The sequence below is a fragment of the Centruroides vittatus genome, unplaced genomic scaffold (assembly GCF_030686945.1).
Source record: "Centruroides vittatus isolate TY-2023 unplaced genomic scaffold, ASM3068694v2 contig_364, whole genome shotgun sequence".
Taxonomy (NCBI): Eukaryota; Metazoa; Arthropoda; class Arachnida; order Scorpiones; family Buthidae; genus Centruroides; species Centruroides vittatus.
The window spans coordinates 5,709,380-5,726,808 of NW_027122188.1; the positions used below are offsets into that span (position 1 = coordinate 5,709,380).

At 23.3% G+C, this 17,429-nt stretch overlaps 1 protein-coding gene across 1 annotated transcript in view; it reads left to right on the forward strand.

The window, feature by feature from the left end:
* The window catches only part of LOC136975152 (homeobox protein 2-like), a 60,635-nt gene that overhangs the window by 20,030 nt on the left and 23,176 nt on the right, over nucleotides 1–17,429 (forward strand). Inside the window, exons 2-4 of the mRNA XM_067270180.1 lie at nucleotides 11,311–11,413; nucleotides 13,879–14,026; nucleotides 15,778–15,934. Of these exons, the coding sequence (XP_067126281.1) occupies nucleotides 11,329–11,413; nucleotides 13,879–14,026; nucleotides 15,778–15,934 (390 nt within the window). The 5' untranslated portion in view covers nucleotides 11,311–11,328. The remainder of the gene's footprint in view (nucleotides 1–11,310; nucleotides 11,414–13,878; nucleotides 14,027–15,777; nucleotides 15,935–17,429) is intronic.

Consider the following 17,429-nt stretch of genomic DNA (forward strand, 5'->3'; position numbering starts at 1 on the left):
TATCTGAGATAAAAATGTATCGATTCTGCTTTAAATTCTTCATATATTCGATATTGCTACTGGTCTTAAAATATTAGAATTTTAAAACTTTTATCTTATGAAACAAGAGAAGATAACCAGAAAAGAAAGTTTGACATAAAAATTTATGATCAAAATTTCTTTTACTTTTTTCTTTTCACTAATACCAACATTTTTCTCAGAAAGTTTCACCATAACTGAAATTTCATATAAAAAGAAAATTCTTTTCTCCTTGCTTCATTACATTCTCTCATTTATCAATCATAAAATATTTCAACAGAACACAAGTATTTAATGTAGACAATTTATATACTGTATTTATATATCTTCTACATTAAAAATAAAATGATGTTAATAATATAACATTTGAATGTCTTTGTATATAATTTTTACAATAGATACTTTAAATTTTATTTCTGAAACTGTATAGTAAAACAAATTTCTTCAGTTTAAATTACCATATTAAAAAAAAATTTATTTTATTAGATTAATGTTTTCTATTATCAAAAGAACACAATGAATTGTACTTGTGTATTACCTAAAGTAAAAAATTAAACTAATAAAAATATTACAATTGTTGAAATTTTTTTATAAATATTTATATTGTTTACATTAATAACAAATCAAATAATCTCACATGTTATATGGCTATATACTAAATATACTATATTAGCAAACAGTTTTGAAGGTTATATACAGTTATATTATTTAAAAACTCCAAAGTATACATAGGTTTAAATTAACATCATATAAATTTAAATGATTTAAATTTATCTATCTAATAATATTTAGAAAATTGATGTTGATAGGTCCAACAATTTTGAAAATTCCAATCTTGTTTTATAATTTTCTGATGAAATTGTGTGACAAGTCTTATTATTATTTGCTAGATTATATCTATTAAATAATTAAGTATTTCAGTAAATTATCTTATAATTACATCATCTTAGTATGAGTTAGAATAAATTATTAAAGATCATTCATATTATAAAATTAGCATTCATTAAAATTAGCCTTAAGGTTTATTTGCAGATTTAATATTAATTTAATTTCAAGCACTAATTAATACTAATTATTGACTTGTAAAGGAAATAATTTCACTAAAGGAAAATTTTGAAACATTATAACAAGTTATAGTTTAATAATTATAAGCTTAAGTGTGTTATTACAGTAAGCTAAAACCAAATCCATTTATACATTTCATTATTGATATTTATGTTATATTATTAAATATAATATATTTTATCAATAAATTTTAAAAGTATTTTCAAGAAAATGTTCTTTTTAATTTTGTTTTGCTGTTTCAAAACTTCATCTTATTAATTTTACAGTTTGTTTTCCACAAATATATAATTACAGAGTGGATATAAACAATCAAAGGAGCTAGTTTTATTGAAACTTTATTATCAGTCTGCATATGATTTCCTTTTCATCCAGAGGAAATTTAATGAGTTTATTTCCATAAATGGGAATGTAATTCTCCAGAAAATTATTAGAAGTAATATTGAATTTACTCTTACAAACAGAAATGGTTGAACATTTCATATGAATAATAAATGAATTAAACTTGAAGTCATAGAAAATAATTGCCTTTTAATAATGAAAATCTGTAGCAGAAATCAAAAATACAATCAATTTTCGACAGAAGTAATTTATAGCAGTTAACGCCTGAGGTTTATATCACTGACAGCATCAAATTTTAAATTTTATTACAACTCATTTCTTTTCAAAACTGTGTTTGATGATTCATAATAGGATGTTGAAATGCTTAATGGTTTACTTATGAAAACTTTGATCTACTTATTAGGTCTTATGTGATCATTTCTATTTGTATGTAATTTGTACTTCATTAAATGTTGTTGTCCTATTTTCCTGGACAGAATCAGACCATGGATGTTCTCCTACAGAGATATGATAAAAAGCAGTCACATATAAGGCTGAGCTCACGGTTCGGTGCTTAAGCTCAGCATTCAATGATGTCAATGTCAAGGAGCTATTAGTTCAGCTGTCATTTAAAGTTATTTTCAGATCATATCTGATTTTGATAATTGAAAATACTCCCAGTATTAATCAGGATATAAAATCAAAAGTTGCAGTTATCACAGTAAGCAATGAATAAATAGCTTTTTAGTTCATTGCATTTCAAAATTTTCTTAATTATATTTTAATTTGATGTTTATTTCTCATGATATATAGCATTACATCTTTTACAATATACTAATTTATTTAAAATTTAAAATATATGTAATAAATACAAATATTGATTTATATAAAAATTTGAATCATGAATAAAAGCGAATGCAATTATTATAAATTATTTTAGGTTTGAACAGAAAAACCAATTGGCATTTATTATAAAATTAGCTTTACAGTTACAGACAGTATTAGAAACTAAATGAAATTCAATAAATCTAAATGTTTTCACTTAAATTTATTGCATAAACTTCATTATTTAATGCAATAATTGAAAATATTTGTATTTATTTTTAAAAAGACAAGCTGATTAGAAAATAAATGTGAAATTTATGTATATTGGCTCATCAAAATGTAGCAGTAGTAATAACAGAGCAAATATGAAAAGAAAAAATATAATCAATATAAAACAAAATAAATTGCTTAAAATCACGAATTTATAGATTTATTGAAAAACTGTGTTTTTTCCCTTTTATTCCAACATTTTTTAAAATATTTTCAATCAATAAAGAAATTCTTAACGGTACGGAATTTCCTATTAAAATATTTTCGTACAGAGTATTTCATTTTTATTGAGTAAGTTTACAAGGGACAGTAAATTTTTATTACGAATCTTTAGTGTAAAATTCTGCTACGTTGAATCTAGAAATTTTACTTGAAGGAAATTGTTATTGCCAAACACTAAAAAGTGATCAGAAGGAAGACACGAAGAAAATTCACAGTAGCGTATAGCCTAAATTAGCGCACAGACGGAAATTTCCTTCAAATAGAATTTTTATTTATATTATTACTTAACAAGCATGTGAAAAAATGCATCATAAAAGTTTCATTTGCTTGTAAAACTTAATTTTAAAATATTAAGTAGCTGTGAAAAAAAAAAAAAAAAAAAAAAAAAAAAAAAAAAAAAAAAAAAAAAAAAATAGTACACGTGTACAGTACATAGCAATACGATTTTATTTAATATGCTTAAATTTATAAAATTAAAAAAAATCTTTATTAACATTTTTTCCCTTATTACAAAACAAAATAAATTTATGACTATTCTACAAATATTTTAAAAGTTTATGTCTATAAAAACCTTAAAACGTTCACTGTTTTTGTCTTAAAAGTTTACTTCAGAGGAAAAAATGTATTGTGTGTAAAGTATAATTTCATGTCGAATAAAATAAGGCATTCACTATAGAAAATCAAAAGATATTAAACCGAAATTTCATTCAAATAAATGAAAAAAGTTTAGTAATTTCTATTTCTACTATAATAAAAAAAATTGCAAAAAATACTATTTTGAAGTTATAATGTATCCTAGAAACTTTAAAATGGTAATCCTAGTAGCGTAATAGCTCATATTAATACATAAACTGTAACGTGAAAACAATAAACAAGCTTTTTCCCAACTTTTCTGACGTACAGTACATTTGTAACTGAAGCTATTTGAATTAAAATTACAAGTACTGTACGTGTACTTAAATTATTTTCTAGTCCTCGAACTAAATTTTTATTTATTTTTCTTTAATATTGTTTACTAAAGGTTATCGCCTCATGTTTATTTGGAAAGACACAATCACAACAAGTCGATCACAATTGAAGACAGGTTGAACCTGTTGTACAATATCACCTCTAATATTGTCGCTTACCTTTATTAAAATTTTATTATAGATTCCTTGAGATAATTTGCCTGATCGTAAAGTGATAACTCACACCTATTTCCGTAATTATATTCTATTTTTATTCTGATATTGTTAAAACTTGTTAGAACCAAAGCAAGATAATTCATAACTCAATATCATTTTAAGACTTTGAGATCATTCAGAAATATATAAACAGATTATATTTCGCGTTAATTTAATTTTTAAATTTAAATATACTTAACATTGCGTGTAAACTATTTTGTAGTAACTAGAAGGCTAATTTTATAATTAAAAACCATTTACTCTTCACGCTAAACAATGCTTTATAACTGTTGTTATGTTAACCTTGATATTTGCTTTTAGCATTTACAAGAATGATTTATTTTAAGATGAGAAATAATAAAAATGAAGCAACTAAAAACACTTTCTTAAATTATGTTATTCAAGGTTAAATTAGGTACTCTTTGAAGGTCTAAACACAGTTGTCATTGAAATCTAACCTTGCTGTCAAGGTTATAGTTGCTTCTGAAATTAAGTTATATTAAGAGAACAATAACAATTTTATATTAATTATTACTGAATTTTTATTATAATAAAAAATCATCATGTTTTAAAAAATCTAATACTCTTTAATCAAATAAAAATTTAATTAAATCGATTTAGAATATGAAAATAACTTATTAATATTCAATATATTTTTTTATTATAAAATAATAATATTGCACTAAGGCCGTATAAAATATTTATCAATTTATAAAATTAATATATCATACTAAATAATGATTGTAACTTTGACGTGGTATTGTGACGTTTTTAATATGTTGTAACAAGCAAAATAAAATAATAACCATATCATTCCAAGAAACATGAGTTGACCACTTTACTTCCTCTAAGACACAACGAAATCTGATATTGGGGCCTGCAATAAAATTTACTCGCTGTTCCCCCCGGAATGTTATCTAAAGTAAGCAGGTGGACAACTTGCAAGGTAAGAAAAGCCTAAATATACTGTTTTGAAACTCATATCAGTTAAGAGAAGGGGGGAAAAAACTCGTTTTAAATTAGTCTACTCCCTTTCGTACAATTATGAATCTTATTTAGTTCATTTAATAATACATAAGTGAATTTATATATCAGAAAAAGTGGGCTTGGTTTATAAATACAGCTTTTTTTTTTTATTAGATTATATAACAGACTTAAATTATTTTGTTTTTATTTCTATGGTATTATATAATTTATATTTCTTAACAATTATAGTTATTATATATTAACAAGTTATTCAATTTCAGATTAACTGTAATATTTATTAAAGTAAACGAAACTTGTTATAATTTTTTGAAAAATTAATTTCTATTAAAAATCCTTTCTTTGAGTCGTGGAAATTACCATTAGAAAAACCTAGAAAATAGAAAATTTTATTTTAAAAAATTACCCTTAATTCTTATTATTGTTATTAAATCTTATTGTATTCAATTTCAAAGATGATTGTGAAAATATCATTTCTTCCATTAATGATTCATTTAATTAATGTGCATTCTTTTGGAAAAATATTTATTTAAAATTTTGTGGAAAGTATTTTTAATAATCTCTATTTCAATATTTAAATATGTATATACTGTATACTGGTATATAATTCAATAAAATTAAAAGTGTTCGAATAAAAAAGAAGCAATTAAATTTGTACATTTGTAATTTTAATTAGATGTATTTAAAGTGTAAGTTCTTGCACTTTACAGAATAATTATACAGTAATTTGTTTCTAAAATAATTTTAATAATTTAAAATATAAATATCAGTAGTAAAAATAATCGGATGTGAGTGAATTAATATTATTTTTTTATATCTAAGTACTTGATGATACAACATAATAATATATGGTAATAAAATACAAAGAAATGCATTTCTTAAATTTGCTATCAACAAATTTTTTAGTCATTATTTTAACAATTCTTGTCAAAATGATAAATTGTATAGGTACGTGTTCAGATTGAATTCTTTTGCGAAGAACCAGCGCACAATAAGTTCTATAACCGGCCTCAATTTTGCCCATTACGGGCGGGCATAATTCGCTGTAAGGTCGACAAGTATGGGTTAAAGCAAACAAAAAAAAAATTATCCATCAAATCAAATCATCCGATTGGAATTATCCATCAAAGATCAGGAGAATTCGAACCTAAATCATTCATGGCAATCTTATCGAGCGACACGAATATAAATTATTTAACATAGTTTTCGTTGAAACTACATTTTTTTCTATCAATATTTATTCGAAAATATGATTTCTATATTTAATTAATATAGCAGGTACAGTAGATTGAATTATGCTTTAATACAAATACAATTAGCAATTACAATTGTTTATGCAAAGCACATGAAGGAGAATCTACAAAATAAAAAAAAAGCATAAGATTATATTTTTGTTTACATTATATTATGCATATTGTATTATTATTATTATTATTATTAGATATCATTCGATTCATTTTAATGTTATTATAATCTGTATATATACTGTATACGCAAAAAAGAAGTTTTAGGAGTTGGAACAGGAATGTTCATGCATTTGAGTGAGTAGTTATCATACGAAAATACTCTGTTGTGGATTTTGTAATGTCAAATCGACGATAAATCAGCGTAAGAAAGATTACATGTTTGAAGTATTCGTTCGGGAATAAAATCGATAAATAAGACCATCTATAAACCTCTTCCTATCTTTGTTCACGTGACACATCGAGTGAGTGCCTTATATCTCGGCAGGACACGTGGCGAGTAAATTGATGTGAAGTGTTATTGCGTGTCTACACCTCGCTGAGTCTAGTTTCTCATTTATCGGCTTGTTCTGTAGCTTAGGATATTTGCTAGCTTAGCTTGAAACTCGTTTCAGATTACTCCTCTCTATAAAAGTTGATAGAGAATAAATGCCTAGTTACATAACATATATGGAATGTGCCGCATATGCTCGGGTGTTCAAAAGATATTCTTGCATAAAATATGGAATATTCAGAATGATTCGGCTGTTGTTAAATTCGTATTATAAATATACTAAAAAACTATTCAAAACTAATTTTCCACAGTGAATTTTAATGAAAAAAGTATAACTATCTACAGTAGGGTAACCAGACGTCCCCGATTTGCAGGGACTGTCTCCGGTTTTGCCTATTTTTAATATTTGTTTGTAGAATAAATCTTTGACTAGAGTAATTTTATTGGCACGCCAATATAATATCACCAATTTATAATCAATAAATAATAAAGTTTCAAAAATAACCAATGTTCGATCAGTTTTATACTCCGTTTTCACAGATTCTCTGGTTGGATTGTAAATGATTGGATTGTCAGCCTGTCTATAGGTCCAGTGTGAACTTTTGAGGAGCCAAAAAAATTATTTTTATATAATTTAGAAGTACAAAGTGTGAGTACATGGCGTAGTTTTATTTTGTTAAATATAAACCTTGGTTTTAGTCATCCAAATATCGTTTGGTTTTAGTCATCCAAATATTATTTTGTTAAATATAACCTTGGTTTTAGTCATCCAAATTTAGTAATAAAACTGAAACCGGAACTTAATCTAAAACTCAGGAACGTGACTAATACATACAACTTATAGTTAGGATAAACTACATAAATTATGTTTTTAGTTTTGTGTACTTAAAAAAATAAACTAAGATTCTGCAATTGAATTCACTATATAGCCTATGTAAGATACTTTGCATAGAACATTGCAAAATTTACGATGAGCTTTTCGTAGACCTCAGCCAGATTCCTGGAAACGCGCCGGCCCTAACTTTTTTCCTTTTTTTTTTAACTCTTTCTGTTCTGTGGGCACTAAGAGGGCCTCTTTTTAGCAAGCCCATTATGAGTTCGGCCAGGTCCACAACGGACGGCCGGGCGGCGAGGGACGGGATCAACTGAAAAACATCTGGGTTTTTTCGATCCGACAGGAATCGATACCGGATTCCCAGGGCGGTAGGTTACCAACTCTCTTGGCTTTTGAAATAGTGTGATAGGAGATTACAACGAACTTAGCTCCTTTCTTGGATATACTTTAAAATATTGCCTGTTAAAACGAATATATAATGCTTAGAACAAACGATATTAAGTCCGACATTGACATAGTCAAAACCACTCAATACAAAGTCCAAGAGACTTAAGAATTAACACTTTAAATTAACCGAACTCATCAGCATTAAAATGCCTATCCCCCCTCGACCACGGGACCTCAAATCTACTTCGCATTAAAGATGACTTGGCATAAACCGATAACGTAATAACGAGGTTTGACTGGTTTTATATGTTGAATTGTTGATTATACTGCGTTTATCGTTGATGTATTTGTTTTCGTAAAAATATGAAAATCTGTATAGTCAAACCTCGATTTAGCGACTCCATTGATCTTAAATAGGTACTAAATCAAATGCGGGGCTAAACCAAAATGTCTCAGATGCTGTAAAACGTGTTGGAGTTTGAAAGACACGTGATTTACTGATAATGTCGTTTACAATTCACAATCGTACATTTATCAATTCACAAATAGTGAGGTGTTTTTTAATATTTATGGAGATTCGTTTGGAATTTTCATTGTCACTTTATGGTGACACTACCTAGGAGAGCGTTGTATAGAGGTTTGGCTGTAATTTAAAATGTTTAATCAATTACATATGATTACATATATATTAAATTATGGTTAATGTTACCTATGGTTCCAAGATGGCGGCTCGTCTGATTCCAGCAAGGAAACAGTGGGGACACACGTTCTAACCTAACCTAACCTACTCTAATAATTTTGTTGGTAATAATTATGGTAATTTATTAGAATAGGTTACGTTAGTTTAGAACGTACGTACGTCCCACTGTTTCCCTTCTATCTGCTCGAATCAGAGACGAGCCGCCATCTTGGAACCATAGGTAACATTGACCTAAATTATATATACTATGTCTAATGTATTAATTATTGTTTAAATCTATTGTTAATGTGAAAAGTATCAGAATTTAACCTTCATTAAAATAATCTTTTTCTTTGTAATATTGAAAAAATATTTTTTTTTTCAACAAATTAGTAAATCAAACACTAATAAATACAATAATTAATTATAAATCTATTATAAATTAATAAAATGTAGTAAAATCTAACCATTTCTTATCAGTAAATTTATAATTAGAATTTTATTTTAAAATGTTAAAAATTAAGAAGAATAAATAAAAAAACAAAATGTTTGTTTTCCTTAGTTTATTTTTAAAATTACAAAAGAATAAAAATTACTTAATTAAAAAAATTTTTTGTGTATTCAATACAAATTTATACATATTTTAAAATTATAAATAGAGCTATATAATTGTTTTTTAATTATATCAGATTATTCTTTATGCAAATATAAAAAACTGCAAGAACCTTTATCTGAATTTTCTAAATTTCACTATGCATAGTTAACATATATACTATACATATATGACTTATAACAGATGATGGTAATGTTATAAGCTCTAAATGGTAAAGTTTGATTATTATTATTATTATTATAAAAATTAAATTATCCAAAATTTTCATTTACATATAGATATGATAGGTGTTTATTAAAATTACATACATATATGAGTGATATAAAACTATTTAAAAGATGTAAAAATATTAGAAAAAGATATTCAAACTCTGAAAATGTTAATAAAGAATTTATGCTTTCTTTTATAATAATCAAATGATATTGTTACATGAATTAATATAACAACATAAACAAATTATATTTCTGAATAGAATAAAATATCAGTATAATGAGTTTTTACAAATTATAAATGATATTTTGTGTAATAAGATTTTAATGTATTGAAAAACAATAAAATAGTATAGTGCAACTTATATAACTTATAATAATAGTATAGTGCAACTAGTTATTTTGCCTTTTGTTGTTTATTTTGTATTGTAATTTTTATCCTAATTAGCAAGCAAAAGTCTCTTAAGATTTTTATCTGCTGTTTTCTTCACTCATGCTTCAATTAATATTATTTGATGTAACTTTCTTTACTTTTTTATAGATTGTTTGTTCTCCTTTGTTTCCTTTATACTTTTGATAGCATCAAAATAATTTTTTTAAATTTTCCCTATTCTAAATAAATATTGACAAAATTGATAGGCTATTATATTTTTTTGATAATTTGCCTCTAACATAACGGTTATATCATATTATAAAAAAAATTCTCAACTTTTTCTTTAAGGAAACATGGTTTGTTCTTTTAGTTTTTACAATTATTAATCTAAAGAAACTATAGAGTTTGCAGTTTTATATCACAAGATATTTTATAATATCCACTTTTTTATTAGCTAAATACAGAAAAAATAATAATAATTCATACTTAGCTTTTTAATAATTATTAATTTAAAAAATTTTTTTACAAGTAATATTATTTTGCAAAGGTTTATTTATAATTATTTTATAAAATAATATTTTAATAATATCAAAATATATTATACTGAACAATTTCCTTCATGTTATATTTTCTAGTTATTACAAATAAACAATTTTTAGAAAAATAAATAAATAAAATCAAGATGCTTCAAACTGATCTATACTTTTATAACTAAAAAAAATATTAAAAACCATATTTTAATGCATTACTTCTTTAATCAGTATCTTTTACTTAAAAAAAAAAATCTGTGTTTATCGTTTGAATTTCACTAAAAATAAATACTGCATATTAAATATTAAACAGATTTATAGTTGACAATTGTAATTTATTTCAACTTTTGCAAAAGTATCTTTATAAAAAATTTATTAAAGATATTATAAATCAAAATAAATAAATTAATTAAAAATAATATTAGAAATAGCTACAGTAAAAAGAAGTTTTCCAAAAATATTTATTAAATGTACTTGTACTTGAATGTTAAATTTAAAATATTTTGTAAATACATAAATTATTGAGAAAAATTAATCAGTATTTCCTCATGTAATTTCAGACTTTATAAATTTTTTGAAGACATTACTATTTATTTAATAGCTGTAGATTTAGCTTACTGTGATAAGAATAGACTAAATGTATTAGGTGCAATATTAAAACTTATCATTTTTAAATTTGCCTAATCAAACTGCTGTTTCTGATTGCCTAGTTCTAAAAATTTTCATCATTCATACAGAACAAAAATAAAAATAATTTTTAAAAAATCTGTTGTAATAGAATTAATATATTCAAATCATTATATATAATCCTTTTTTTTATACTTATCATTTATCTTATCAACATACAAATCTTTTTATTTGCATTTGAGAATTTTTTTTATATGCTAAAATAAACCTTTTTTTTTCATTTTACTATTAGTCATAATTCATATATTATCAAAATGTTAATTATAGTCAAAAGTTTAATCATTTGAAATCTTATAAGTTAAATATATATTTTCATAAAAATGTATTAAAATTATTGTTTATCTTATCTTTATTTGATTCAACCTCTAATACGTATAAACTTTAAAACTTTCCAGTGGGAGTCCATTATTAATATGGCTATGGCTCGACAACAAGAACTGATATCTGATGAATCGCCAAAAGAGGGGATCAATACAGATAATAATGCATTAAGAACAGGTGTGTTGCATCTAAATGTAATGTTAAAGTTATGGTAAAGCAATTCTGTAAAAATTTTACATATTTTCAAATTGTAAAACAAAATATATATATGTATATACATTTCCTAAAAAATATACCTAAAGTATGTACTTTCATCAAAAATCCTTTATTTGATTTAGTTACAATCAATTTTAGTAAATTATATGTTTGAAAATATTTATATTAACAATACAATAGAATCTGTTTAATGTAATAATGACTTTGGGACTTGCCTATACTGATAACAAATACCAATAGTTGATAACATTAAACAAGATAAATAAATAAGATTAAAATTAGTAGAAATTTTGGTTTTATTGGCATTAAAAGGACATTAAAACAATTAAAAAAATGTATGATTTGGATATTTATAAATTATAATTATTACTATTATTAACTTATGTTTCTGATAACATTAAATGACTGATAACAATATCCATGATTACCTAATTATAATTAACACATTTTACTGTTAATATTGTATATATATATATATATGTTATATATATATATATATATATATATATATTTTGTATGAAAATGAATCTTACAAAATTTTAAATATTTTATAATATAAGATTGCAAAAGCAAACAAATACATAAAATATTTTTCTAATAAATAAAGAAAAATTTTGTTTATTAGAATTAATTAGAAAAATATTAGCAATATTATATAATTGCTATTTTTTATTGCTGCTAATATACTGTATATTGCTAAGGCATAATTTCAAAAATGCTATTCCTGGAAAATAAAGAGAGAGCTCTCATGAATTTAATACATTAAAACAAAAAATTAAAAAAAAATGACTAAGTACAGATAATTTTGTATTATATAATACAAAAGATCAAAATGATATATGTTAACATTATATCATTTTTGAAAATTTCAAGCATAGTATAATTTCTTTACTAAATGAATCAGTTAAAAAATGATTACACAATGAGAAATTAGAAATGAAATGTAATATAACACCAATATGTATGAAACATTCAATCTACATCAAAACATCTTGTTTTACAGGTTGCAAAAAGTTACAAATAACAAGGAAAATCTTCTAATCTTCTTTAAGACTAATTTACAATGCCCTAAGGGAGATATTGTAAGAAAAACATTGTACTTAAATGTAAATTAGTCTAAGAAAGATGTTAATTGAGAAAATTTTCCTCATTACATTGAACTTTTTGCAACTTCTAAAAATAGTAAGTTTTACTTAGACTGAATTTTTCAGTTACTGTATTTTAGCTGTATTAATGTCTTCAATGCTTTAAGATTAGAATATCTTTTACATTAACGATTTGATTTTCATTCTGTACTGCTAACATTTGTACTTTATTTTTTATAAGTTTTTGGAATACAATTCTATTTTTCACTCTACACTGACCTCTGAAATCAATTTTTTAATGCATAGATTTTTCCAAAGTACTTTTTTATATTTCAAATTACAATACTATTTTTGAAAGCATTCCAAAGTAATTTTTTATTTGTAGTATTTAATGATTTTGTATTTGCATGAAAATATATATAAACAATGCAAAAAATAAAAAATTTTAATAAATAACTGCAGTTGAATACTAATGTAAAAATTACATTTAACAAAGAAAAAGCAAAAATTGAGGTAAAGAAAATACATTTATCCTTACAGTAGAATGACACTCATCTCTCACAGATTCATTCCAATTATTTTTACTAACAAAGTTATAAACTGTTTTAATAGTTTTAATTGTTGCTATTATGTAAGACTATTTTTTATTCTGAGAATTATCAAAGCAGTAATCCTTCCATTTATGTGAGTTAATTAGTTCCATGGAAACCATATAAATGTAGCCATGGAAAGCTGTTTAAAATTCTGTTTCATATTCTCAAATACAGTGTTTTACTGTTACTGGGATAGAAAAGTTTTTAACTATAAGACTATATAAAAGGTTACTGATAACAAAAAAAAAAAAAAAAAAAAAAAAAACATACTTTTTGATGTAATTATTATTTATTTCCATAAAGTTGATTATTTAAGATTTAAAGGGTTTTCAAGCATTTTTAAAATGAATTTGCACAAATGAAATCACATTAATGGAAGGGTTACTATATTAATATGTAACAGTTTAACATTACAGTGGTAGCTATTAGTGGTGGACAATGGTGTACTGTACATTCTAATTTGTAAACTATATATGTTCTTAAACAATATTTTTAATTGTTATAAAAAATTCTCTCTATTTTATTTAATTCAGCATTATTTGACATAATTTTACATGAAAAATGTTTACTTGTTTAATAAGAGTGGAAATATTGTACAATAAAAGAAATTAAAATATTCAATATATTTAATTCATCTTATATTATAACAAATTCTTTATTTTATTTACTCAATACATATTATAGACTGTCTATAGAATAATTATGAAGTAAACTAAAATTTTTTTATTACGTAACGTACTGTTTCCAGAATCCAAGAGGAAAAAGTTTCGACCTTTTCGAGCTGTCAGAAATATGTTTCGCAAGAGAATGAGAAGGCAAGGATCAGAAAATTTGCAGGATTATAAAAAATCACGTTCAACTACAGAATTGCAAAGTGATCAGGAAGGAAGTAGAAGGTAAACAATTTAATAGAGTAGAAGTTTCATATTCGTGGGTATTGAATTCTGTAAAATTGCCACAAATGTGGAATTGATTTATCAGTATACAGGAAAAGTAATACATTGAAAATATAAGGTTAGAGTACTGAAAAATATGTGATTAGGAAATAAAAACATATTTGATATGAAGAAATTCCAGTATTGCATTTCTAATACCTCACACTTTTTTTTTATTTACATTTCTTATGGTAGATTCAGTTACAATGAAAATATGATCAATTATTCCTGTTGATTTTTTCTCTGCAAATGACCTACCAATTTAATTTTATCTTTAAGAGACATGACATTTGTTAACCATTTTGATTAAAAAATCTGCTAGAGTATTCTTGTTTAGATAATATTATTGATTTGTAAGGATAACAGAAAAAAACCTAAAATCTAAAAGAATCACAATACATGCTAATATGAAACAATGTTTACTATTAGTATAAATGCTTATGCTAAAATAATGCAAGAAACTAAGAGATAGTATCCACTAGCCTGGTGTAACAATAATTAAATTCTGGTAGAACTGTTTAAGATATACTTGTAAAGAAAAATTAAAAATCATTTAATTGTCTCAGATTCTGCAAATAAGTGAACTTTCACTTTACAAATATGACAAAATGGTTGCAAATATTTTACTGCATATAATTATGTGAAATGTGCAAATAATGAATGCATGAACATGGAGCTGTCATTATATTTATTGTTTGAATTAAATTTAGATGCAACAATTGTGATAAATTATTAATTTTTATTGTTTGATTATATTAAAAATAACATTTCTTTCAATTAAAAAACTGAAAGAAATGTTATTTTTATTATATAATTAATAAAATTATAGAATTTTTGTATGTATGTAACTTTAATAAACAAAAAATTCAACAGGAATAATTGATCATACTTTCATTGTGAATGTATCTACCATAAGAAATGTTTATATAAACAAATCAAATAAAGAAAAGTATATTGAATGTATAATATTCAATGTACAGGAATAATATGTATAAAAATAAAAGTTCTATAAATCTTTGATTTATAAATGCTTTAAATATTATTTAAATACTATCAATTAAAACTAATTCAGTTAAATTCATTGAGTATTCTTAAGAAAAAAAATATATATATAATTAATGTTTTAATAGTATAAAATAATAATCAAATTATTATCTACTAGAAATATTGAAATTATGTATATATATATAATAATATTAAATACTTAGAAAAATTTTTTAGTTGAACTCAGCTGAATTAGACTGTATGGAGACAGTCTGCATGAGTCATGGGAGAATTGCTGAGTTTAGTTTGGCCATTTTCCTATGCAGTGAGTATTTGCTGAATTTACTCTATTGGTTAACAAATGTTATGGGCTCTCTTTATGCAAAAATATCATGTCTTAATAGTTATCAAGTATCAGACAATGGGTATACAATTTTTATTTATTTTATTTGTTTTTTCTAAGTTATATCACATATTCTTAATTCAGATTAATATAGATACAGAAATGATTTTAAGGAAAAGGTTCTTTTTAATAATAAAAATTTAAATTTATAATTTAATAATATAACCTATAATAATCAAGCATTTTACAAATTATAGCATAATTTATACAGTTTTTTTTTTATTATTTTAAATCTTATACTCTGTTTATTAAATTAATATTTTGTTATATGTTTTTCTTTGACTACTAGCATATTTATTTATTTATTTATTTTTTTCATCTACAGATTTTCAAGTCCAAATTCTTCATATACTGTTGGTTTAAGTGTGTCTCACGATAGTATCTTTTCTCCTGATCATGTTACTACATCATTGGATCCACAAGAGTTGCGTAATATTCATGGATTTCTTTCTGTTCAACATGTGGAACTAAAAGATTTGAAGGTATTTATTGATTTGATTAAAGATTAATAATGAGAAATATTTAATAGATAACCTACTAAATATTAAAATTTCATTTTTGAGTTACAATATTTTTAATAAATATAACTTATGATTTAATTGAATTAAGCTAATACAAGGTTATTAATAATGTCTGTAAAAATAAAAATAAAAATATTATACAGATTTGTTGAATAATGATATTTTTACATTATAGATGATATCAGAAACAATAAAATTCCAGTGAAGAGAATTAAAAATGTTCATTATACATTTAAAATTCTTTCACTGTCTTTACACATTTTTTTTTAATACTATTTTTATGAAATTTCAAATTACAAGAAGAATTACTATTGCTTGCACTAGTTTTAATTTATTATCATTGAATTTCTAATTATAGTAATTTCACAAGTGAAATATGTTGCTGAAAATCAGAAATAATTTTTAAAAAATCTAAAGCATTTTTACAGTATTAGAGTTATATCAAAAATTACATAATTAACCCCTTACTGAGAAAATTGTTTATAAATATTATAATTCTGGAATATATATCTTAGCATGATGCAAGAGGGATATTAAATACATCAGACATGGAAAACAAATGCTTATTTTTATATAGCTTGCTTCTAACTGCTGTACTATTAAACTGCTCAATAAATTATTTAAAGTCATCTATATTTAATAACTTTAAAATTAATCTAAAAAAGAAAATATTGCTTTTTATTGTATTAAGTATTTATATTATATTACTAGGTATAAACCTAGTGATATTTATTTATTTTAATTTTAAATTTATTGATTGATTATAAACTTAATCTGTTTAAAGTATATTTTTTATTTTATTAAAACACAAATAAGAAAATTTTGGAATTTAATTCAGAAAATAAACAACTTTTATTAATTTGTTATCATGAAATCAATTATTAAAAAAGATTTTAATCTTTTTATTTTTATTTAATAGTAATAGTGGATAACAATGGATGATTTTTTTAACAAAATACAGTAAATGTTTTTATTTTGTTAAAAAGTTGTAAATGTTTTTATGTTTAAAGAGCTTAGAGCTGTTTTTTGCATCAATCATTATAAATTCAAGAAAAGATTTACTTATTTATAATTTAAAGTTAAAAATTTGCATTTTTTATAAACAAATACATTTATTTTTTTAAATAAAATCATTGATTCTTATTCACTATAATTACTAAATAAAAATAAAAAGATTTTTTAAAATAATTTTTGTTGTACTAAATTAATAAAAGTTATTTATTCTCTGCTTTAAATTGCAAATTTTTCTTCATGTGATTGATTAAAATTCAATTCTATTCAGAAAAAAAGTTTAATTAAATAACTAATAATTTTGTATTCTTTATTTGAACAAATAGATTAGTTTTATCAAATATTTAATTAAGTTTTTCTAAGACAGTTAATATTTTCAAATCCTTTCTGGTTAAAAGTTATTTGTTGATTTTAACAAAATTTGAATCCAATAATTTTTTTATAT